Source organism: Symphalangus syndactylus, chromosome 2 (assembly GCF_028878055.3).
Source record: "Symphalangus syndactylus isolate Jambi chromosome 2, NHGRI_mSymSyn1-v2.1_pri, whole genome shotgun sequence".
NCBI classification, from domain to species: domain Eukaryota; kingdom Metazoa; phylum Chordata; class Mammalia; order Primates; family Hylobatidae; genus Symphalangus; species Symphalangus syndactylus.
The window spans coordinates 89,232,396-89,252,954 of record NC_072424.2 but is presented as its reverse complement, the minus strand read 5'-3'; the positions used below and the strand labels follow the sequence as shown (position 1 = coordinate 89,252,954).

At 36.1% G+C, this 20,559-nt stretch overlaps 1 protein-coding gene across 8 annotated transcripts in view; it reads left to right on the top strand.

The window, feature by feature from the left end:
- REV3L (REV3 like, DNA directed polymerase zeta catalytic subunit) overlaps nt 1–20,559 on the top strand; it is a 186,778-nt gene that overhangs the window by 96,321 nt on the left and 69,898 nt on the right. For 5 of the 8 annotated variants that reach the window (XR_010118720.1, XM_063630964.1, XM_063630962.1 and 2 more), the window contains 8 exons: nt 148–242; nt 1,307–1,411; nt 2,445–2,529; nt 2,614–2,765; nt 9,059–9,178; nt 10,286–10,523; nt 12,649–12,791; nt 13,730–17,885. Coding sequence is in view for 7 of the 8 variants with exons in the window: in XM_063630964.1 (XP_063487034.1) it covers nt 148–242; nt 1,307–1,411; nt 2,445–2,529; nt 2,614–2,765; nt 9,059–9,178; nt 10,286–10,523; nt 12,649–12,791; nt 13,730–17,885 (5,094 nt within the window). In the remaining variant the exon portion in view is untranslated. The remainder of the gene's footprint in view (nt 1–147; nt 243–1,306; nt 1,412–2,444; nt 2,530–2,613; nt 2,766–9,058; nt 9,179–10,285; nt 10,524–12,648; nt 12,792–13,729; nt 17,886–20,559) is intronic. The other 3 variants (XM_063630973.1, XM_063630980.1, XM_063630988.1) reach the window with 1 other exon arrangement.

Below are 20,559 nucleotides of genomic sequence, written 5' to 3'. Positions count from 1 at the left end.
GTATCAATTTTGTTATGAATAATTGTGAATTAATATATCAGGTTTTCTGGGTACCAGCTAAACATAAGATAATTGTATAAGTAAGAAAAATCTTAGAAAGTTTGCTCTCACACAATTATTATGTTTTTTTATATCCTTTAATTGCAGCTCTTTAATATTGGAAGGTGTTGAACCACAGAGTACATGTGAATTAGAAGTGGATGCTGTAGCTGCTGATATCTTAAATCGTCTGGACATTGAAGGTTCATACACAATTATTCTTAATATATGTTTTTATTTTTTAAAAGTAATGACCGGCCGGGTGTGGTGGCTCACGCCTGTAATCCCAGCACTTTGGGAGGCCAAGGTGGGTGGATCATGAGGTCAGATCGAGACCATCCTGGCCAACATGGTGAAACCCTGTCTCTACTAAAATACAAAATAAATTAGCTGAGCGTGGTGGCACACATCTGTAGTCCCAGCTACTTGGGAGGCTGAGGCAGGGGAATCACTTGAGCCCAGGTGGCGGAGGTTGCAGTGGGCCAAGATCACACCACTGCACTCCAGCCTGGTGATAGAGCAAGACTCTGTCTCAAAAAAAAAAAAAAAAAAAATTAATGACCAAAGTAGAATAGAAAAAGTAGGAAAGAAAACTTTACGAGGAAACTAAGATGTTATAGCAGGAGGATACAAAATGTTATGAAGATTGCTTCTATACTTCTGATGAGGTGTTAATTTTTTGTTTATATTTTTGTCCAAATGACTATATTTGAATAGATTATACTAAGTGTGACACTAAATAAAATTAGCTAATATAAAGCAATTTAATGTACTCTGCCTTTTAATTTCTTAATTTTCATATTATATATCAGCAAGGGGACTCTAAGGTTTATTGACTATCATCAGATGTTTGAATTGTATTCACTTGCTGGATTTTGGAAAACCACTAGGAAGAAAACATGGACACAGGAAGGGGAACATCACACTCCAGGGACTGTTGTGGGGTGAGGGGAGAGGGGAGGGGCAGCATTAGGAGATATACCTAATGCTAAATGACGAGTTAATGGGTGCAGCACACCAACATGTCACATAGATACATATGTAACAAACCTGCACATTGTGCACATGTACCCTAAAACTTAAAGTATAATAATAATAAAAAAAAAGGAGTAACATAGTAAGTGTAGGTTGGGATAATTTGTCCACTTTATTACACAAAATATATGATTGGTTTTTTTAAAGGTAGTATTTATTAAAGACAAGTTTAGATTTTTTTAGGCATTTTTTACTTTGACCCTGTAGTATTAAAGTATTATTGTGATTACAGCTCAAATTGGTGGAAACCCTGGTCTACAGGCCATATGGGAAGATGAAAAGCAACGGCGAAGAAACAGAAATGAAACTTCTCAGATCAGCCAACCTGAGTCACAAGGTATAAACCTAATAGTGCTCTGATTATTCTTTTAAACCAAGTATTTTAATGGAAAAGTTTGTCATTGAGTTGTTCCTTTGACATTAGATTTTACTTTTCAAATGACCTTTATATTTTGTATGTATTTTTCTTGTTGTCATTGCTGTACAGCCACTATTTATCTTTACAACTGTCTCCAATTGTTGCTTATTATCTCTCTCTTTGTAAGAAGTTGACGTTTTTACTGTTCTTTGTTTTTAGTGTACCTTGTCCTCTTCCCTCACTTTTTTGTTTTCATTCTCTAGTATGTTCTAGCCCTCTGTATTTCCAAATGAGCTATAGAAAACTCACAGAAGATCATGAATCTCAACTTAGAAACACTGTTTAATACATTAAGCTTTGAAAATGTAACCATTGAAATGCTGCCCACAGTTTATTTTCTGAGTATGTCATATAAGCTTTCACTTTGTTCAGTATGTACAGCTCTAAAGAAATACTCATATTTATTACTAAATGGTGCCACATTCAAAAAGAATTTGAGGGGGTTCAGATGATACCATGGATACAACAGAATTTTAAAAATAAAGGTAAAAGAATGAAAGACATCATTCAAAAAGCAGATACATTATTTCAAAATACAGCAGTAAGCCTATATTGAAGTTCAATTAAAATTGCTATATCTTAGGCACTAAAAATGTTTTGATAAACTTTGAGTGCCTTTTATACTTTTAAAAATAGAAATAAATTTTATAAGGGGAAAATTTTTAGCTTTAGGATACAATATATTTATAGGTAGAGAACAATTTTTCTGTTTTAGATTTAGATTATAATTATAGAACTTAATCTTGAACTGACTTAAGTGCCTAATTTTATAACTTTAGTAACAACCATTTCTCTTTTGTGTGATTCTGTGGTAAAACTACAGTTAGGTTGTATTATATATATCTAGAGAAAGATAGGAAATTGCCACCATTTTTAAAGCTACTTTAGGAGAAGGGAAAATATTTCATTCATTTGCCATTTACATTTTTTAATGCACTTTTAAAATTCAAAGATCACAGGTTTGTGCCAGCAACAGAAAGTGAAAAAAAATTTCAGAAGAGACTTCAGGAAATTCTCAAACAGAATGATTTCTCTGTGTAAGTGGTTATTTATTATAGATCTCAGAACTAATTTTATTCCTTTGTTATCTAGTCTGTTATAAAGGATATGTTTTAATTAAGCAGAACGTTATCAGGATCTGTGGACTACAGTGATGGATCCCAGGAGTTCTCTGCTGAGTTAACATTGCACTCTGAGGTTCTGTCTCCTGAAATGCTTCAGTGTACACCAGCCAATATGGTAGAAGTTCACAAAGACAAAGAGTCAAGCAAAGGTAAGATTTTCTTTTCATGTATACAGAAACTACTAGAACAGATATCTAGCACTGAGATGTTAATATTTGATTGAGTTTGCTAGGGATTTTTTTCCCTATGAAATAAATATTGTGGATATAGCAAAAATTTCTCCCATTCTGTCACCCTTTCTACATCTCTAAAGGTAAGCAGTATCCTGAAGTTAGTGCAAACTGTTACCATATATAATTTTATATTTTCTTATAATGTTTGCCCACCATATATACTATTGTTTTAAGTTTTAAATTTTACGTAAATGATGTTCTGCTTGGCATAGATGAAGCAGCTTGCTTTTTTCACTCAGCATTATATTTTTAAGCAGCTTGAAGTTTAATTTACATAACATAAAATTCAGTCATTTTAAGTGTATAATTCAATGATTTACAGTAAATTTACAAAGTGTGTGAACATCTCCACAATCCAGTTTTAGAATGTTTCCATCAGTCCACAGGATCCCTTGTGTCCATTTGCAGTTACGCTTATTTCCACCTCAAACCCCAAGTAACCACTAATAATACATGGGCCTTGTCTAGATACTGTATATTATGTAAGTGAAACCATACAATATATAGTCTTTTGTGTCTGGCTTCTTTTGCTTAGCATAATACTTTCAAGGTTTATACATGCTGTAGTATCTGTCAGTAATGTATGGAGATACCACATTTTGTTAATCCATTTATCAGTTGATCAACATTTGAGTTGTTTTCACTTTTGGCTGGTAAGAATAGTGCTGCTGGCCAGGCGCAGTGGCTCAGGCCTGTAATCTCAGCAATTTGAGAGGCTGAAGCAGGCAGATCACCTGAGGTCAGGAGTTGGCAACCAGCCTGGCCAGCATGGTGAAACTCTGTCTCTACTAAAAATACAAAAATTAGCTGGGCGTGGTGGCGCATACCTGTAATCCCAGCTACTCAGGAGGCTGAGGCAGGAGAATGGCTTGAACCCGGGAAGCGGAGGTTGCAGTGAGCCAAGATTGCGCCACTGCACTCCAGCCTGGGCGACAGAGCAAAACTCCATCTCAAAAAAAACAAAAAAAAAGTAGTGCTGCTATAAGCAGTAAAGCATAAATTTTAGGATAAATATCATAAAAAGAGTTGTAAAATGATATAAATAGTAAGAAACGAAACAGTTTAAGAATAAACTTCACTAAAAAGATTACCTCTGCCAAGCAAAAGAATTGCTAGGGCATGTGGTATATTTGTGTTTAATTTTTAAATAAACTCCCAAGCTGTTTTTAAAGTGACAGCAATGTTTTACTTTCTCACCAGCAATATATGAGAGTTTCTCTGGCTCTACATCCTCACTAACACTTGTTATTATCTGTCTTTTTTTAATGTAGCCGTCCTAGTGTGTGAAATAGAATCCTACTGTGGTTTTAATTTTCATTACCCTCATTACTACTGATGTTGAGCATCTTTTATGTCAACATTATAACGTTGAAATTTATCCTTGTTCATTCATTTTAGCTGCTGATGACTGTTCCATTTTAAGACTAAACAACAATGTTAGCTATTTCTCTACAAGTATTAGATGGTCTTTACTTTTGCACTTAGTGCTGTATCTGTCTCCTTACGGCTATGTGCAGGAGCTTCTCTACCGAACACATGTAGAAGAGTGAGTCGCTGAATGTTAGGGTGTATGCATTGTACTCTACCTAGATAGCATCTGTTCTAACAGTTTTTCTATAATGCAATTAGCTTATACATGGTTAGTAAACAAGACAATAATAAAAGTTTTACTCAGAAGTCACATTGTATCATGCAATTTTACTAGTTAAGCGAAGCCTCAACATTTGATAGCATCAAATAATAAGGATAAAATAATAGATGTAAAAAATTTGCTGCTCTGATTCTTTGAAATAGTGTCTCTGCATTTTAATCTGCATTTCCTAATTGCTAACGAATTTGAGCATCTTTAAAGGCCATTTGGGTTTCTATGTTTGTGAATTACGTTTTTTGCTCATTTTCTATTGAGTCATTTGTCTTTTTTTATTTGTAGGAGTTCTTCATATTTTCTAGATATTAAGTCTTTATCAGTTATACTTATTGTAGAGATGTTTTCTCTCCATCTAGGCTTGTCTTGTAAAAATCTTCAAAAAAAATGTTAACTTCTTTTCCCCCCATTTAAAAAAAAAAGTTATCCTTGGAGTTTTACATGTCTTCAGTTTTAATGTCAAGTTTACCAATATTCCTTTATGGTTTAGTTTTGGTATGTGATTTATGAGACCTTCCCTACCCTGATGTAATGAAAATTTTCTCTTAAGTATTCATTTTAAGGCTTACGTGTGCTTACAATTTGGTTTTTCACATTTAGGTCTTTAATGCATTTGAAATTTTACATTTTACTTTTAAATTTTTTTTAATTTTTGTGGGTACATAGTAGACATATATATTTATGGGGTACATGAGAGATTTTTATACAGGCATACAATGTAATAATCACATCAGGATAAATGGGGTATCCATAACCTCAAGAGTTGATTTCTTTGTGTTACAAACATTCCAATTATACTTTTAGTTATTTTTTAATGTACAATAGATTATTGTTGACTGTAGTCACCCTGTTGTGCTATCAAATACTGGATCTTATTCCTTCTATTTTTTTGTACTCATTAACCATCCCCACTTCCCCACCCCACCCTACTACCCTTCCTAGCTTCTGGTAACCATCATTCTACTCTCTTATCTCCATGAGTTCCATTGTTTTAATTATTAATTAGCCCCCACAAGTGAGAACATGCAAAGTTTGTCTTTCTTTGCCTGGCCTATTTCACATAACATCATGTCCTCCACTTCTATCCATGTTGTTGCAAATGGCATGATCTCATTCTTTTTATGGCTGAGTAGTACTCCATTGTGTAAATGTACCACATTTTCTTTATCCATTCATCTGTTGATGGACACTTAGATTGCTTCCAAATCTTGGCTGTTGTGAATAGGACTATGATAAACATGGGAGTGCATATATCTCAACTCGACATACCAATTTTATTTCCTTTGGATAAATACCGAGTAGAGAGGTTGCTGGATTATGTGGTAGTTCTATCTTTAGTTTATTAAGGAACCTTCATACTGTTCTCCATAGTGGCTATACTAATTTACATTTCTACCAACAGTGTATGGGAGTTCCCTTTTCTCCACATCATTGCCAGCATTCATTATTGCCTGTCTTTTGGATAAAAGCCATTTTTACTAGGGTGAGATGATTTCTCATTGTAATTTTGATTTGCATTTATCTGATGATCAGTGATGCTGAGCATCTTTTCACCTGTCTGCCATTTGTATATCTTCTTTTGAGAAATGTCTGTTCAGATCTTTTGCCCATTTTTTAATTGAATTATTAGATTTTTTACTATTGAGTTATATATATTTTGGTTATGAATCCCTTGTCAGATGGATAGTTTGCAGATATTTCCTCCCATTCTCTGGGTTGTCTCTTCACTTTGTTGATTGTTTCCTTTGCTGTGCAGAAGTTTTGTATAATAACTTGATATGATCCCATTTGTCTACTTTTGCTTTGATTGCCTGTGCTTTGGGGATATTTCCCAAAAAATCTTTGCTCAGACCAATATTCTAGAGAGTTTCTCCAATGTTTTCTTTTAGTATTTTCATAGTTTGAGTCTTAGATTTAAGTCTTTAATTCATTTTGATTTGATTTCTGAATATGGTGAGAGATCAGGGTCTAGTTTCATTCTTCTACGTGTAGATATCCAATGTTTTCTCAGCACCATTTATTGAAGAAATTGTTCTTTCCCCCAAGGTATGTTCTTGGCACCTTCATCGAAAACGAGTTCACTGTAGTTGTGGATTTATTTCAGAGTTCTCTATTCCATTGGTCTGTGTGCCTGTTTTTATGCCAGTATCATGCCGTTTTGATTACTATAGCTCTGTAGTATAATTTGAAGTCAGGTAATGTGACCTCCAGTTTTGTTCTTTTTGCTCAGAGTAGCTTTGGTTATTCAGGATCTTTTGTGGTTCCATATAAATTTTAGGATTTTTTTTTTCTATTTCTGTGAAGAATATCATTGGTATTTTGATAGGGATTGCATTGAATCTGTAGATTGCTCTGGGTAGGCATGGACATTTTATCAGTATTGATTCTTCCAATCCATGAACGTGGAATATCTTTTCCCTTTTTTGGTGTCCTCTTCAATTTCTTGCATCAGTGTTTTATAGTTTTCATTGTAGGGATGTTTCACCTACTTGGTTAAGTTTATTCCTAGGTATCTTATTTGTAGCTATTGTAAATGGGATTACTTTCTTGATTTCTTATTCAGATTGTTCACTGTTGGCATATAGAAATGCTGCTGATTTTCGTATGTTGATTTTGTATCCTGCAACTTCGCTGAATTTGTATTTTGGTGGAGTCTGTGGGTTTTTCCTAATGTAAGATCATACCATCAGCAGATAAGGATAATTCGACTTCTTCCTTTCCAATTTGGATGCACTTTATGTATTCCTTTCTTTTGTCTGATTACTCTAACTAGGACTTCTAGTACTGTGTTGAATAACAGTGGTGAAACTAGGCATCCTTGTCTTGTTCCAGATCTTAGAGAACGGGCTTTCGATCTTTCCCAGTGCTGTGAATGCACTGGGTCACACCTGAAGTCAGCATGTCCCTGGGTCTCACCCGAGGCCTGCAGCAAGTACTGCCTGAGTGTCACTTGTGTTTACTCAAGGCCAAAGGGCTCTTTAGTGAGCAAGTGATGAACCCTGCCAGGTCTGAGTCCTTCTCTTCAAGGCATCAGGTTCCCTTCTGGCCCAGGGTGTGTTTAGAGATGTCATCCAGGAGTTAGGGCCTGGAATATGTGTGTCATGACTCTACCTCCTCTACTGTGGCTGAGCTGGTATCCAAGTTGCAAGATAAAGTTCTCTTCACTCTTCCCTCTCCTGACCTCTTGTGGAATGAAAGAGTCTTCTGGAGCTGCGAGTTGTGCTGCCTGGGACTGTGCAGGGTGGGCGAGGGGGGTGACACAAGTAATTCTTTGGCTGCCCCAGTACTCTCTCACCAGGTGTGTGTACCCCAAGTCTACTGGCTCTGAGCCCAGCACAGCACTGGGACTTGCCCAAGAATTGCAGTCCTTGTGGATAAGACTTCCTTTCAAGTTTATTTAGGATCCCTAAGCGCTTTAGCCCATAGTAGTAAGGCTGGCTGCAACTCAGGTTCTGGACTGCTGGGATGGGCAGTTTCTCTCTGGCTGGGGCTGATCAAATGCTCTCCTCATGGGTGCTGGCTAAATTCTATTCTATGTCGCTTTCCACTGTGACAGGGTAGCATTGAGTTCCAATGCAAAGCAAAGTCCCATATTCACTCTGTTCTGTCTCTCCTAAGCACAGATTTCTCTCTCCCTGCCCCAACACCACTGCCTGAGAGGTGGGAGGTGCTATCAGCAATTCACGACTGTCTTTTCTACCCTCTTCGCTGCCTTTCCTTGATATGTTGTTAAAACCAAGTACTGTGATTGCTCTCCTGATTTTTTATTCTAATGAAGGTGCTTTCTTGTGTGGGTAGTTCAGTTTGGTGTTCCTGCAGGGGACGGCAATTGCTGGAGGGTTCTATATGGCCACATAGACTAATATTTTTTGATACCATGAAAATGTAAAGTGATATATAATTGAAAGCTTTCTGAAAAATGTTAATGTAAAATTAATTTTTTAATTGCTTAACCATTTCTTTGTATTTTTATAGCACTTAAAAACTATTTCTGCCCAGTTATGACAATGAAATGGGAAACCACAACTACAGTTCACAAATAGGCATGAAAAACCAACATACACCCCATCGGGAATTATACTAAGCTCTTTATTTTTTATGCATTCAAAAGAGAGTCCAGTACACACGTGTCAAATAATGAGCACTGTCAATTTTTTTTCTTAGAAGAGTTCAAAAACATTTATTGTAAATTTGTTGTTTTTGAACCATAGAGAATAAAGAATTTTAGTATTCAGATAAGATAGTTTATCTTTCCTTTTCACTTTATATATTTGAATATGCAGTGATTTTTATCAGAGTAATATAACTACACACATTAAGTAGGATTAAAGAGGTTATAAATATTTGGTGATTTATAGATTCAGTGTTTGTTTTGATAAATCCATGTGACTGATTAAATGTTTCTGTGGCTTTTTATTATGTTTTTATTTGGCATGCATCATTAACATTTTGAAATTTAAAATAGGTTTATATGGTAATGCTTCCAAATTTACACAAATTCTAAATGATAAATTTTGGATTTAGGCTATTGCTTTAATTTTTTTTTATTCTTTGTCAAATTAAGGTCACACTAGACACAAAGTAGAAGAAGCACTTATTAATGAAGAAGCAATTTTGAACCTCATGGAAAATAGTCAGACTTTTCAGCCTTTGACCCAAAGACTGAGTGAGTCACCTGTTTTCAGTAAGTAACAGTGCTACCATAAATATTCAGTATTGTAATTCAGAGAAAATGTGTGTTGTGAAGAGGTATTTTTTTTATTGACTTGAAGAGGTAAATGTTGCATGTTCAGTAAACACTCTACTGAATATGAAAATGAAACCTTGCATTAAATCAAGTAGCTTTGCCTTTTTTCTATACAGCTTAAAAAAATTTGTGAAAGAAAATAGTTTCTTTAACTGTACTTTGATTCACAGAAAAATGTATTACTTAAGAAGGAAAATGCATTTATTTTGAATTAATATTTTGCAAAGTTCAGTGCATTACTAAAACACCATAAGTGGTTCTTTCTTGGTGAGTATCACAAATTCACTGGAGGAAACACAGGTGGCTAGGGCCGTGGTCCCAGCCTCCTCATCTCGCTGGCCAGGGCTGTGCTCAACCAGTCCTTCAGTGGCCTCCCCTTGAGTGGCATCTCAGACTTCCTGCAGCCACTGCCAGCCTTCCCTGGCAAGGCCTCCCAACTAGGGGCTGACAGTGCTGAGCTGTACCCACGGCCAAGACCCTGTGCAGTCCCAGGCAGCCCTGGCTGGAGCACACAACAATGTTATTTTAATAATGTCCCTAAATTACTCTAATGCAGGTGGTCCAAGGATCAACTTTGATAGGAGAGCTACCTCAACACCTGAGCCTTTGTACCAACTGTATTCTTTCAGCCTGTGCCAGTATCTAGGATGTTGTTATTTTATTCTAAGTGATCTGAATTGTTGGATTATTAAGAAAACAGGCCGGACGCGGTGGCTGACGTCTGTAATCCCAGCACTTTGGGAGGCCGAGGCAGGCAGATCACGAGGTCAGGAGATCAAGACCATCCTGGCTAACACGGTGAAACCCCATCTCTGCTAAAAATACAAAAAATTAGCCAGGCATGGTGGCGGGCACCTGTAGTCCCAGCTACTCGGGAGGCTGAGGCAGGAGAATGGCGTAAACCCAGGAGGCGGAGCTTGCAGTGAGCCTAGATCGCACCACTGCACTCCAACTCCAGCCTGGGCGAGAGAGCAAGACTCCGTGTCAAAAAAAAAAAAAGAAAACTTAAGTTATTTGTTGGTGATTATTGTACTTGTTTTATAGTGGACAGTAGTCCTGATGAGGCTCTGGTACATCTTCTTGCTGGTTTGGAAAGTGATGGATATCAGGGGGAAAGAAATAGGATGCCATCACCGTGTCGCTCCTTTGGAAATAATAAATATCACCAAAATAGTGATGATGAAGAAAATGAACCACAGATTGAAAAAGAGGAAATGGAGCTTAGTTTGGTGATGTCCCAGAGATGGGACAGCAATATTGAAGAACATTGTGCCAGAAAGAGGTAATTTTTTAGTTATTTCAGTTGTTTTATTAACTTTTATCATTGTCCTTCAATGAGAAATTATTTATTACTATTGTTCATGATATAAAATACCTTATGAACTAAATTGATGTTTTAAAATACCCTTTTAGTGATCTGTTTTTCATATGGCATATACTCCATATTCCAAGCAAAATACAGTTTTGCTACATTTTAAAAGATTAACCTAACTTTTAGAAGTTATCCATTTATATACACAGTATTAACATATGTGAGTGATAAATGGGGCAAAATTGAAGTGCCTTCTTCTCTTAGAACTTAAGAAAAAGAATGCCCTGTGATAGTTGAGCTGTTGAGTATCAGAACAACAATGTATAGAGTCAGCCTGAAGACAGGGTATGGCTTTGGGCTCTGATTAGACTAAGGGAACTAAGATTAAAAACAAATAAATAAAAGACTAAGAAGCAAACACTGGTGTTGTGGTTTGTTTCTCAAAATAAATGAATAAGTTGGTGGTGTGGTTTTCTAAATCAGTCTCTGTGAACTTGATTGGTTTGAGTCTGCCCTTTAGTTATATGCTCTGTGTACAGAAAAATCTAGGCCTATGAGCCTGAAAGACTGAGTATGCCTCTCCTTTAAACTTCTATAGGCTGGATTAGAACTTTTTTAGTCTGCATTTGAAATTTTCAACCCAAAGCCATCACTGAAAAGTGAAACAGGTTAATCCATAAATTCAGTGTTTACATGTATATGACGAAAGTTTTTATTGTTCTACTTAATAAATCAGATATAGAAATCTCCAGATGTGATGTTAAATTCTTTCCTCTAACATTGTCACTGCTGTAGTAATAGGCATAGTCAATCCTATGATTAAATTTATGCTTGTATGTTCAGTAGCTGAACCAATTTGGTGAAAACCATGCCAGTTTAACCTTGGGAAAACAAACCTAAACATTTTGTACACATATATTAGAGAGAGATTGAATAGTAGAAGCATGGTGTCTAGAAAAGGGTTTAGTTAATTCTACTCTTTATATTGGATATTCTGTGCTGAGTACCATATTTTAAGAATACTGAAAAAGGAAAGGGAAAGAAGAGGAAGAAAACTAGAAGGATCTGTGAGCATTGTCACTTTTGAAGAACTTTTGGAGAATGTTTGATCTAATTAGAATTACAAGATGAATGAGAAATGACTTTATGTATTTTAAAGATTATCATGTGGAAAATGACATCAACCTGCTCTGTATAGCTACAGAGAACAAAATAGGAATCATGTATGGAAGTTGAAAGAGTTTGTGTATTACAAGAAGACAACTATTAATAATTAAAGCCATTAACAATGGAAAGATTGCCCTGTGAGACAGCAAGCCCCTTATATAGATTATATAAAAACAGAGATTGTGTCAGGTTTGTTAAAAATTGGGTTTTTGCATTGGGTAGAAAGTTGGACTAGACCTCCGATACCTCTTTCAGCTCTTAAGGGAGTGATTTTTTGATAAATTGTGATTTGGAAAAGCTTAATGGAAAAACAGTTCCAGTATAATAAATATAATAAAATAATAATAATTTCAAATTGTTGAGATTAGTGAAAGAAAAAATTGGGTATGGATAGGAAAAAAGTTTGCCCATTCAATTAAAAGGGAAAGCATCAAGTTAATATCAATATGAGATGAAACTTAGAGACTGGACTTCACTGTCCATCTGAATTTCTCAGTAACCCTTTGTAGTTCCTGTCAGATTGACTGAACACCTTTACTGCTTCCTATTAACCCTCTCTCTTCTTCAGTATTTTCTCTTCAGCCCTGACCTCAATGCCCCTTCACTCATCTTTTTATTCTTGTTTCTTCCAATTCAGAATGCAGGAATTGTGGTGTATTTTAGCTCACATGAAAGGGATTATAAAGTCTAATTATAATAACTCTTTGTAAGTTGCTATAGTAAGACATGTTAATAAAGCAAAGTAAATATGCTTTTCTAGAAGTTACAATTTTCAGATTTTTTGTATTGTTTTACTGTAGAGTAACTTAGATACATTATTATAGTTAACTTAGATACATTGTTATAGAGTTAACTTAGATACATTATTTGCATCTGAGATGGTCTTTTCTAATGATCATGCTCACCAGTGAATTTTAATGTTCTCCAGATCACTGTGCAGAAATACCCACAGAAGTTCAACTGAAGATGATGACTCATCTTCAGAAGAAGAAATGGAATGGAGTGATAACAGTTTGCTTCTAGCCAATCTTTCTATACCTCAGTTAGATGGAACTGCAGATGAAAATAGTGGTAAGTAAACAAGTCTACTGTGAGAAATTGGTTATTTAGGATCTAAAAATATATTTGATTTTGAGGCTAGGCGCTCTGGCTCACACCTGTAATCCCAGCATTCTGGGAGTCCAAGGTGAGAGGATCACTTGAATTCAGGAATTCAAGACCAGCCTAGGCAACATAGTGGGACCCTGTCTCTAAAAAACTAAAAAAATTAGCCCAGCATAGTGATGCATGCCTGTAGTCCCAGCTACTCAGGAGGCTGAGGTGGGAGGCTTACTTGAGCCCAAGAGTTTGAGGCTGCAGTGAGCTGTGATTGCTCCATGGCATTCCAGCCTAGGCAACAGAGCAAGACTCTGCCTCCAAAAAAAAAATAAATAAATAAATATGATTTTGAAGCTTTAATCATACTTTCTGTTGATTTTGAAACTGTAATCATACTTTCTATATAGTTGGCTAAGTGAGGCTATAGTGATGTTTTGTCCTTCAGGATTTTTTTTCTTTTGAAAGAATTAGATACATTATTTGTTTCTCATTTCTAAAAGGATATAACATTTGTTGATCACTGATTTCAAGCTTTGAAAACTTTGTTTGTTGTGCAAATAGAATAATAAACTAAAAAATATGTTCAGTTTATTTGAAGTGATAATGTAAAGCATATTATTTTATGAACATTTTTAAAGTGACAGTATTTTTCCCTTATGCCCCAAAGGAACTAAACAGTAATATAATCTATTTCTGATCAATGGAATATGTGTTAAAATAATGACTAGTAATTGTAACTAACTATATTTAGATTGAGTCATTAATGATAAGCATTACCTTTTTGTTAAGATAACCAAACTTAATTTTATGTAATTTTTTCATAGTGATAGCATTAATATCTTGGTATGGGAAAATGTCTTAAAAATTAAAAGAGTAAAATGAAATAAACTGTTTTTCCCTCCTCATTTCAGACAATCCATTGAACAACGAAAATTCTAGAACCCACTCTTCCGTAATTGCAACAAGCAAGCTATCAGTTAAACCCTCCATCTTTCACAAAGATGCTGCTACATTAGAACCCTCATCTTCTGCTAAGATTACCTTTCAGTGTAAACACACAAGTGCCCTTTCTTCCCATGTTTTGAACAAGGAAGATTTAATTGAAGACCTTTCACAGACAAACAAAAATATAGAAAAAGGTCTAGATAATTCAGTCACTTCTTTTACAAATGAAAGCACTTACTCTATGAAATACCCTGGATCTTTAAGCAGTACTGTTCATTCAGAAAATTCTCATAAAGAGAATAGTAAGAAAGAGATCCTCCCAGTATCTTCCTGTGAAAGTAGTATTTTTGATTACGAAGAAGATATTCCATCTGTTACAAGACAAGTACCAAGTAGAAAATATACAAACATTAGAAAAATCGAAAAGGATTCCCCTTTTATACATATGCACCGTCACCCTAACGAGAATACATTGGGCAAAAATTCTTTCAACTTTTCTGACTTAAATCATTCAAAAAATAAAGTATCCTCTGAAGGAAATGAAAAAGGAAACAGCACAGCTCTGAGTAGTTTATTCCCTTCATCATTTACCGAAAATTGTGAATTGCTGTCATGCTCAGGGGAGAATAGAACTATGGTGCATTCTCTTAATAGCACTGCTGATGAAAGTGGACTAAATAAACTTAAAATTAGGTATGAAGAATTTCAAGAACATAAAACAGAAAAGCCAAGCCTCAGCCAGCAAGCAGCACACTATATGTTTTTTCCCAGTGTTGTTCTTTCTAACTGTCTTACTAGACCACAGAAACTATCTCCTGTCACATATAAATTACAACCTGGCAATAAACCATCCCGGTTAAAATTGAATAAAAGGAAACTTGCAGGTCATCAGGAGACTTCTACCAAAAGTAGCGAGACTGGATCCACAAAAGATAATTTTATACAAAATAATGCTTGTAATAGTAATCCTGAGAAGGATAATGCATTGGCTAGCGATTTAACTAAAACCACTCGTGGAGCTTTTGAAAATAAAACACCCACAGATGGTTTTATAGACTGTCATTTTGGAGATGGAACGTTAGAAACTGAGCAGTCCTTTGGACTATATGGAAATAAATACACACTTAGAGCCAAACGCAAGGTAAATTATGAGACTGAGGATAGTGAGTCAAGTTTTGTAACACACAACTCAAAAATTAGTCTACCTCATCCCATGGAAATTGGTGAAAGTTTAGATGGAACTCTCAAATCTCGAAAACGAAGAAAAATGTCTAAAAAGTTGCCCCCTGTCATCATAAAGTATATTATTATTAATAGATTTAGAGGGAGAAAAAATATGCTTGTGAAGCTAGCTAAAATAGACTCTAAAGAAAAACAAGTAATATTAACAGAAGAAAAAATGGAACTATATAAAAAGCTTGCACCTTTGAAGGACTTTTGGCCAAAAGTTCCTGACTCCCCTGCAACCAAATATCCCATTTATCCACTAACACCAAAGAAAAGTCACAGAAGAAAGTCAAAACATAAATCTGCTAAGAAAAAAACTGGTAAACAAAGGACAAATAATGAAAATATTAAAAGAACTTTGTCTTTCAGGAAAAAACGGTCACATGCTATTCTTTCTCCTCCCTCACCATCTTACAATGCTGAAACCGAAGATTGTGACTTGAATTATAGTGATGTTATGTCTAAACTAGGTTTTCTTTCTGAGAGAAGCACAAGTCCCATAAATTCTTCTCCACCTCGCTGCTGGTCTCCAACAGATCCAAGAGCTGAAGAAATCATGGCTGCTGCAGAAAAAGAGGCAATGCTTTTTAAGGGTCCTAATGTATATAAGAAGACCGTTAATTCTCGTATAGGAAAAAACAGTCGTGCAAGAGGACAGGTTAAGAAATCAAAAGCAAAGCTTGCTAATCCCTCTGTAGTTACTAAGAAAAGGAACAAACGAAATCAGACAAATAAACTAGTAGATGATGGAAAAAAGAAACCAAGAGCAAAACAAAAAACAAATGAGAAAGGTACATCGAGAAAGCATATAACACTTAAGGATGAAAAAATAAAATCTCAGTCTGGTGCTGAAGTTAAGTTTGTACTGAAACACCAGAATGTGTCTGAATTTGCTAGTAGTTCTGGAGGCTCTCAACTACGTTTTAAACAGAAAGATATGCCACTAATGGGCTCTGCTGTAGATCATCCCCTTTCTGCTCCCCTACCCACTGGAATTAATGCACAACAGAAGTTATCTGGCTGCTTTTCTTTCTTAGAAAGCAAGAAGTCTGTAGATTTGCAGACATTCCCCAGTTCGCAAGATGATTTGCATCCATCAGTTGTTTGTAATTCTATAGGACCTGGAATCTCAAAAATTAATGTTCAAAGGCCTCATAATCAAAGTGCTATGTTTACTCTAAAGGAATCAACGTTAATTCAAAAAAATATATTTGACCTTTCCAACCATTTATCTCAGGTAGCACAGAATACACAGATATCTTCGGGTACGTCCTCAAAGATAGAAGATAATGCCAATAATATACAAAGAAACTATTTGTCATCAGTCGGAAAGTTAAGTGAATATCGCAATTCCCTAGAATCAAAGCTGGACCAAGCATATACCCCTAATTTTTTGCATTGCAAAGACAGTCAGCAGCAGATTGTGTGCATAGCGGAACAGTCAAAGCACAGTGAAACTTGTTCTCCGGGAAATACAGCTTCAGAGGAAAGCCAAATGCCTAATAATTGCTTTGTAACTTCCTTGAGAAGTCCAATCAAACAAATAGCATGGGAGCAAAAGCAAAGGGGCTTTATTTTAGATATGTCAAATTTTAAACCTGAAAGAGTAAAACAGAGGTCATTATCAGAAGCAATTTCACAAACCAAAGCACTTACTCAGTGTAAAAATCGAAATGTGTCAACACCTTCAGCATTTGGTGAAGGACAGTCTGGACTGGCAGTTCTAAAAGAATTGTTACAAAAAAGACAGCAGAAAGCACAAAATGCAAATGTTACACAAGACCCATTATCTAATAAACATCAACCAAATAAAAATATTTCTGGTTCCCTTGAACATAACAAAGCAAATAAACGGACACGATCGGTAACATCCCAAAGAAAACCTCGAACTCCCAGAAGTACAAAACAAAAAGAAAAAATCCCCAAACTTCTCAAAGTAGACTCTTTAAATTTACAAAACTCTAGCCAGTTGGATAACTCCATATCAGATGATAGTCCCATCTTTTCTTCAGATCCAGGTTTTGAAAGTTGTTATTCACTTGAAGATAGTTTATCTCCTGAACATAATTATAATTTTGATATTAACACAATAGGTCAGACTGGATTTTGTAGCTTTTATTCTGGAAGTCAGTTTGTCCCAGCCGATCAGAATTTGCCTCAGAAGTTCCTAAGTGATGCTGTTCAGGATCTTTTTCCAGGACAAGCTATAGAAAAAAATGAGTTTTTAAGTCATGACAACCAGAAATGTGATGAAGACAAGCATCATACCACAGACTCAGCCTCATGGATTAGATCTGGTACTTTAAGTCCTGAAATTTTTGAGAAATCATCCATAGATAGCAATGAGAATCATCGCCACAACCAATGGAAAAATAGCTTTCATCCTCTAACAACTCGGTCTAACTCAATAATGGATTCTTTCTGTGTTCAGCAGGCAGAAGACTGTCTAAATGAAAAATCTAGATTGAATAGGAGTTCAGTAAGCAAAGAAGTGTTTCTTAGCCTCCCACAGCCAAACAATTCAGACTGGATTCAAGGTCACACCAGAAAAGAAATGGGACAGTCTCTTGACTCAGCCAATACCTCTTTTACTGCAATACTCTCCTCCCCTGATGGTGAACTTGTGGACATGGCCTGTGAAGATTTAGAACTGTATGTTTCAAGAAACAATGATATGTTGACACCAACTCCTGATAGTTCACCAAGATCTACTAGTTCTCCTTCACAATCTAAAAATGGCAGCTTCACCCCTCGAACTGCTAACATTCTGAAACCACTTATGTCCCCCCCAAGCAGGGAAGAAATTATGGCAACTTTGTTGGATCATGACCTTTCAGAGACTATTTACCAGGAACCATTTTGCAGTAATCCTTCTGATGTACCAGAAAAGCCCAGGTAATCAGTTATTTTTTCCCTTGGGTCACTCTGAATTATTATGATATATAAAACTATGCTATGGGGATTGAAAAAAAAAAGAATATAATGTATGCAACGTTTGGTTACCTGACTACTAGTTTTCTGTGATACCGTATTTGTAAGTATATCATTGTGGAAAGTATTTCTAATTACAGACTTACTAAGAAAATTCAAAAACTAACTGGATGGTTACACCTAGAGAAATTTATTTAAGTTGACTTGGATCTACCATTATTTAATAGTATGTCTTCATTAAAGATTAGAGGTGCTCACTGTAAAGATGTCATGATACTTTAAAAGGATTACAGTGATCATTGTTTAAATGGTATTTAATTTTTAAATGTTAAACTTTTATACCATTTTAAAAGAACTTCGTTTTCAAGTGTTTTGAAAGTGAGCATATATGTGTTTTAAGTATTCCTCAGATATATCTCTAAGTGAAGATTATTTTAAGTTGTTTCTATTATAAACCACTTTTCATGTGGTTTCAATATCTTGCATTATATTGTTATTGTTATTATAGTTTATGCAGTTATTAGCAAATGGACTTTGGTTTCCATTCTCCTTTCTTTTAAGAATTTTTTCAGGTGGCTGGGTATGGTGGTGTGCACCTGTAATCCCAGCACTTTAGGAGGCCAAGGTGGGAGGATCGCTTGAGCCCAGGAGTTTGCGACCAGCCCAGGCGAAATAGTGAGACTCTGTCTCTACAAAAAATTAGGCCGGGCACAGTGGCTCATGCCTGTAATCCCAGCACTTTGGGAGGCCAAGGGGGCGTATCACCTGAGGTCAGGAGTTCAAGACCAGCCTGGCCAACATGGTGAAACCCTGTCTCTACTAAAACCCTGTCTCTACTAAAAATACAAAAATTAGCTGGACATGGTGGCAGGTGCCTGTAATCCCAGCTACCCAGGAGGCTGAGACAGGAGAATCACTTGAACCTAGGAAGTGGAGGTTGTAGTGAGCCGAGATTGCGCCACTGCACTTTGTTGCCTGGGCAACAAAGAGTGAAACTCCATCTCAAAAAAAAAAAAAAAAAAATAGCTGGGCATGGTGGCGTGCACCTGTGGTCCCAGCTACTCAGGAGGCTAAGGAAGGAGAATCACTTGAGCCCAGGATGTCAAGGCTGCAGTGAGCTATGTTCACGCCGCTACATTCCAGCTTGGGCAATAGAATGAGACTTTATCTCAAAAAAAAATCTCTTCAGGGAATTGATAGACAAACGTGAGCACACGCACACACGCAGCAAATAGCAAAATAGAAATCACAGTACTGGTTTATTTATCAGTAGTTAAGTAGTTGTGGTGTATACCACTTTCATCACCAAGTTAGGACATAACTGATAAAAGCTAAATTGGGTAATGTGGCTTAATCCAGAAAGTTTAAGTGATGGTTCTTGTTCCTGCCCTTGTGTCCATGATCTCATATACTTAACCAGTTGCAGAGCAGACAGTTCATTTCAGCTATCCATTCAGAAGCAGAAGAGGATGGCTGGAACTGCTAAGGCAGGCCCTGCCTTAGTCTAAATCTTGGAAAGAGATATGAAAAGCAGCAGAGGCCACACTGCATGTATGCACTGACCTGTGGCAGTACCATGTTCCTGACTCCAATGGAAAAAAAAAAAAGAAAGATACAATATGAATATTACACATTTGTTCAAAGCCATAGAAAGTACCACACCAAGAACGAACCCAAATGTAATCTGTGGACTTTGGGCAATTATGATGTGTCAACATAGGTTCATTGATTGTAACACATGTACCACTCTGGTAGGGGATGGTGATAATGAGGGAGGCCATGTATGTGTGGGGGCACAAGGAGTATATGGGAAAACTCTGTACCTTCCTTTCAATTTTGCTGTCAACCTAAAGCTGTTAAAATATCTTTTTAAAAAAATTTAAATTAAAAAAACACGACAGTGAATGCCATGCTTTTACCCAGCAGATTCACAATAATTCCTATAGGAATCCATTTAAGAAAGGGTTGAGAATGTGAAATGATGGATATGTTAATTTATTTCACTGTAAGAACCATTTTACTATATACTAATATATTTTATACCTTAAATATACACAATAAAATTTATTTTTTTAATAAAGGGGTGAGAAAAGGTTCTCAGAAATGTAGAATAAAAGTTCTCTCCTGTAATGACTTGAAGTGAAGGGTAAAAATGTCCACTTCCCAGCCCCTTTTCAACACACAGTTTTGTTACCCACATGAAACTCTCTTTATTTCACTGCTGGAGCATATGAAATCTGTTCTTTAGACATTAGTTTCCATTATTTTGGGGACTTTGGTGTTATCAGTAGTGATTATGGTCTATTTACTTTTAGTTACCAAACTTATGTGCTAGTCATTACCTTTGTGTTGTTGTTATTGTCCAACTTTGACACTTGTCCTACAGCTAAAATAAAAAATAATCATTTTTGAAAAATATTTTTAAAATATGAAACTGTAGGCCAAGCACGGTGGCTCACGCCTGTAATCCCAGCACTTTGGGAGGCCAAGGTGGGCAGATCACGAGGTCAGGAGATCGAGACCATCCTGGCCAACGTGGTGAAACCCCATCTCTACTAAAAATACAAAAATTAGCTGGGCATAGTGGCATGTGTCTGTAATCCTACTCGGGAGGCTGAGGCAGGAGAATCACTTGAAC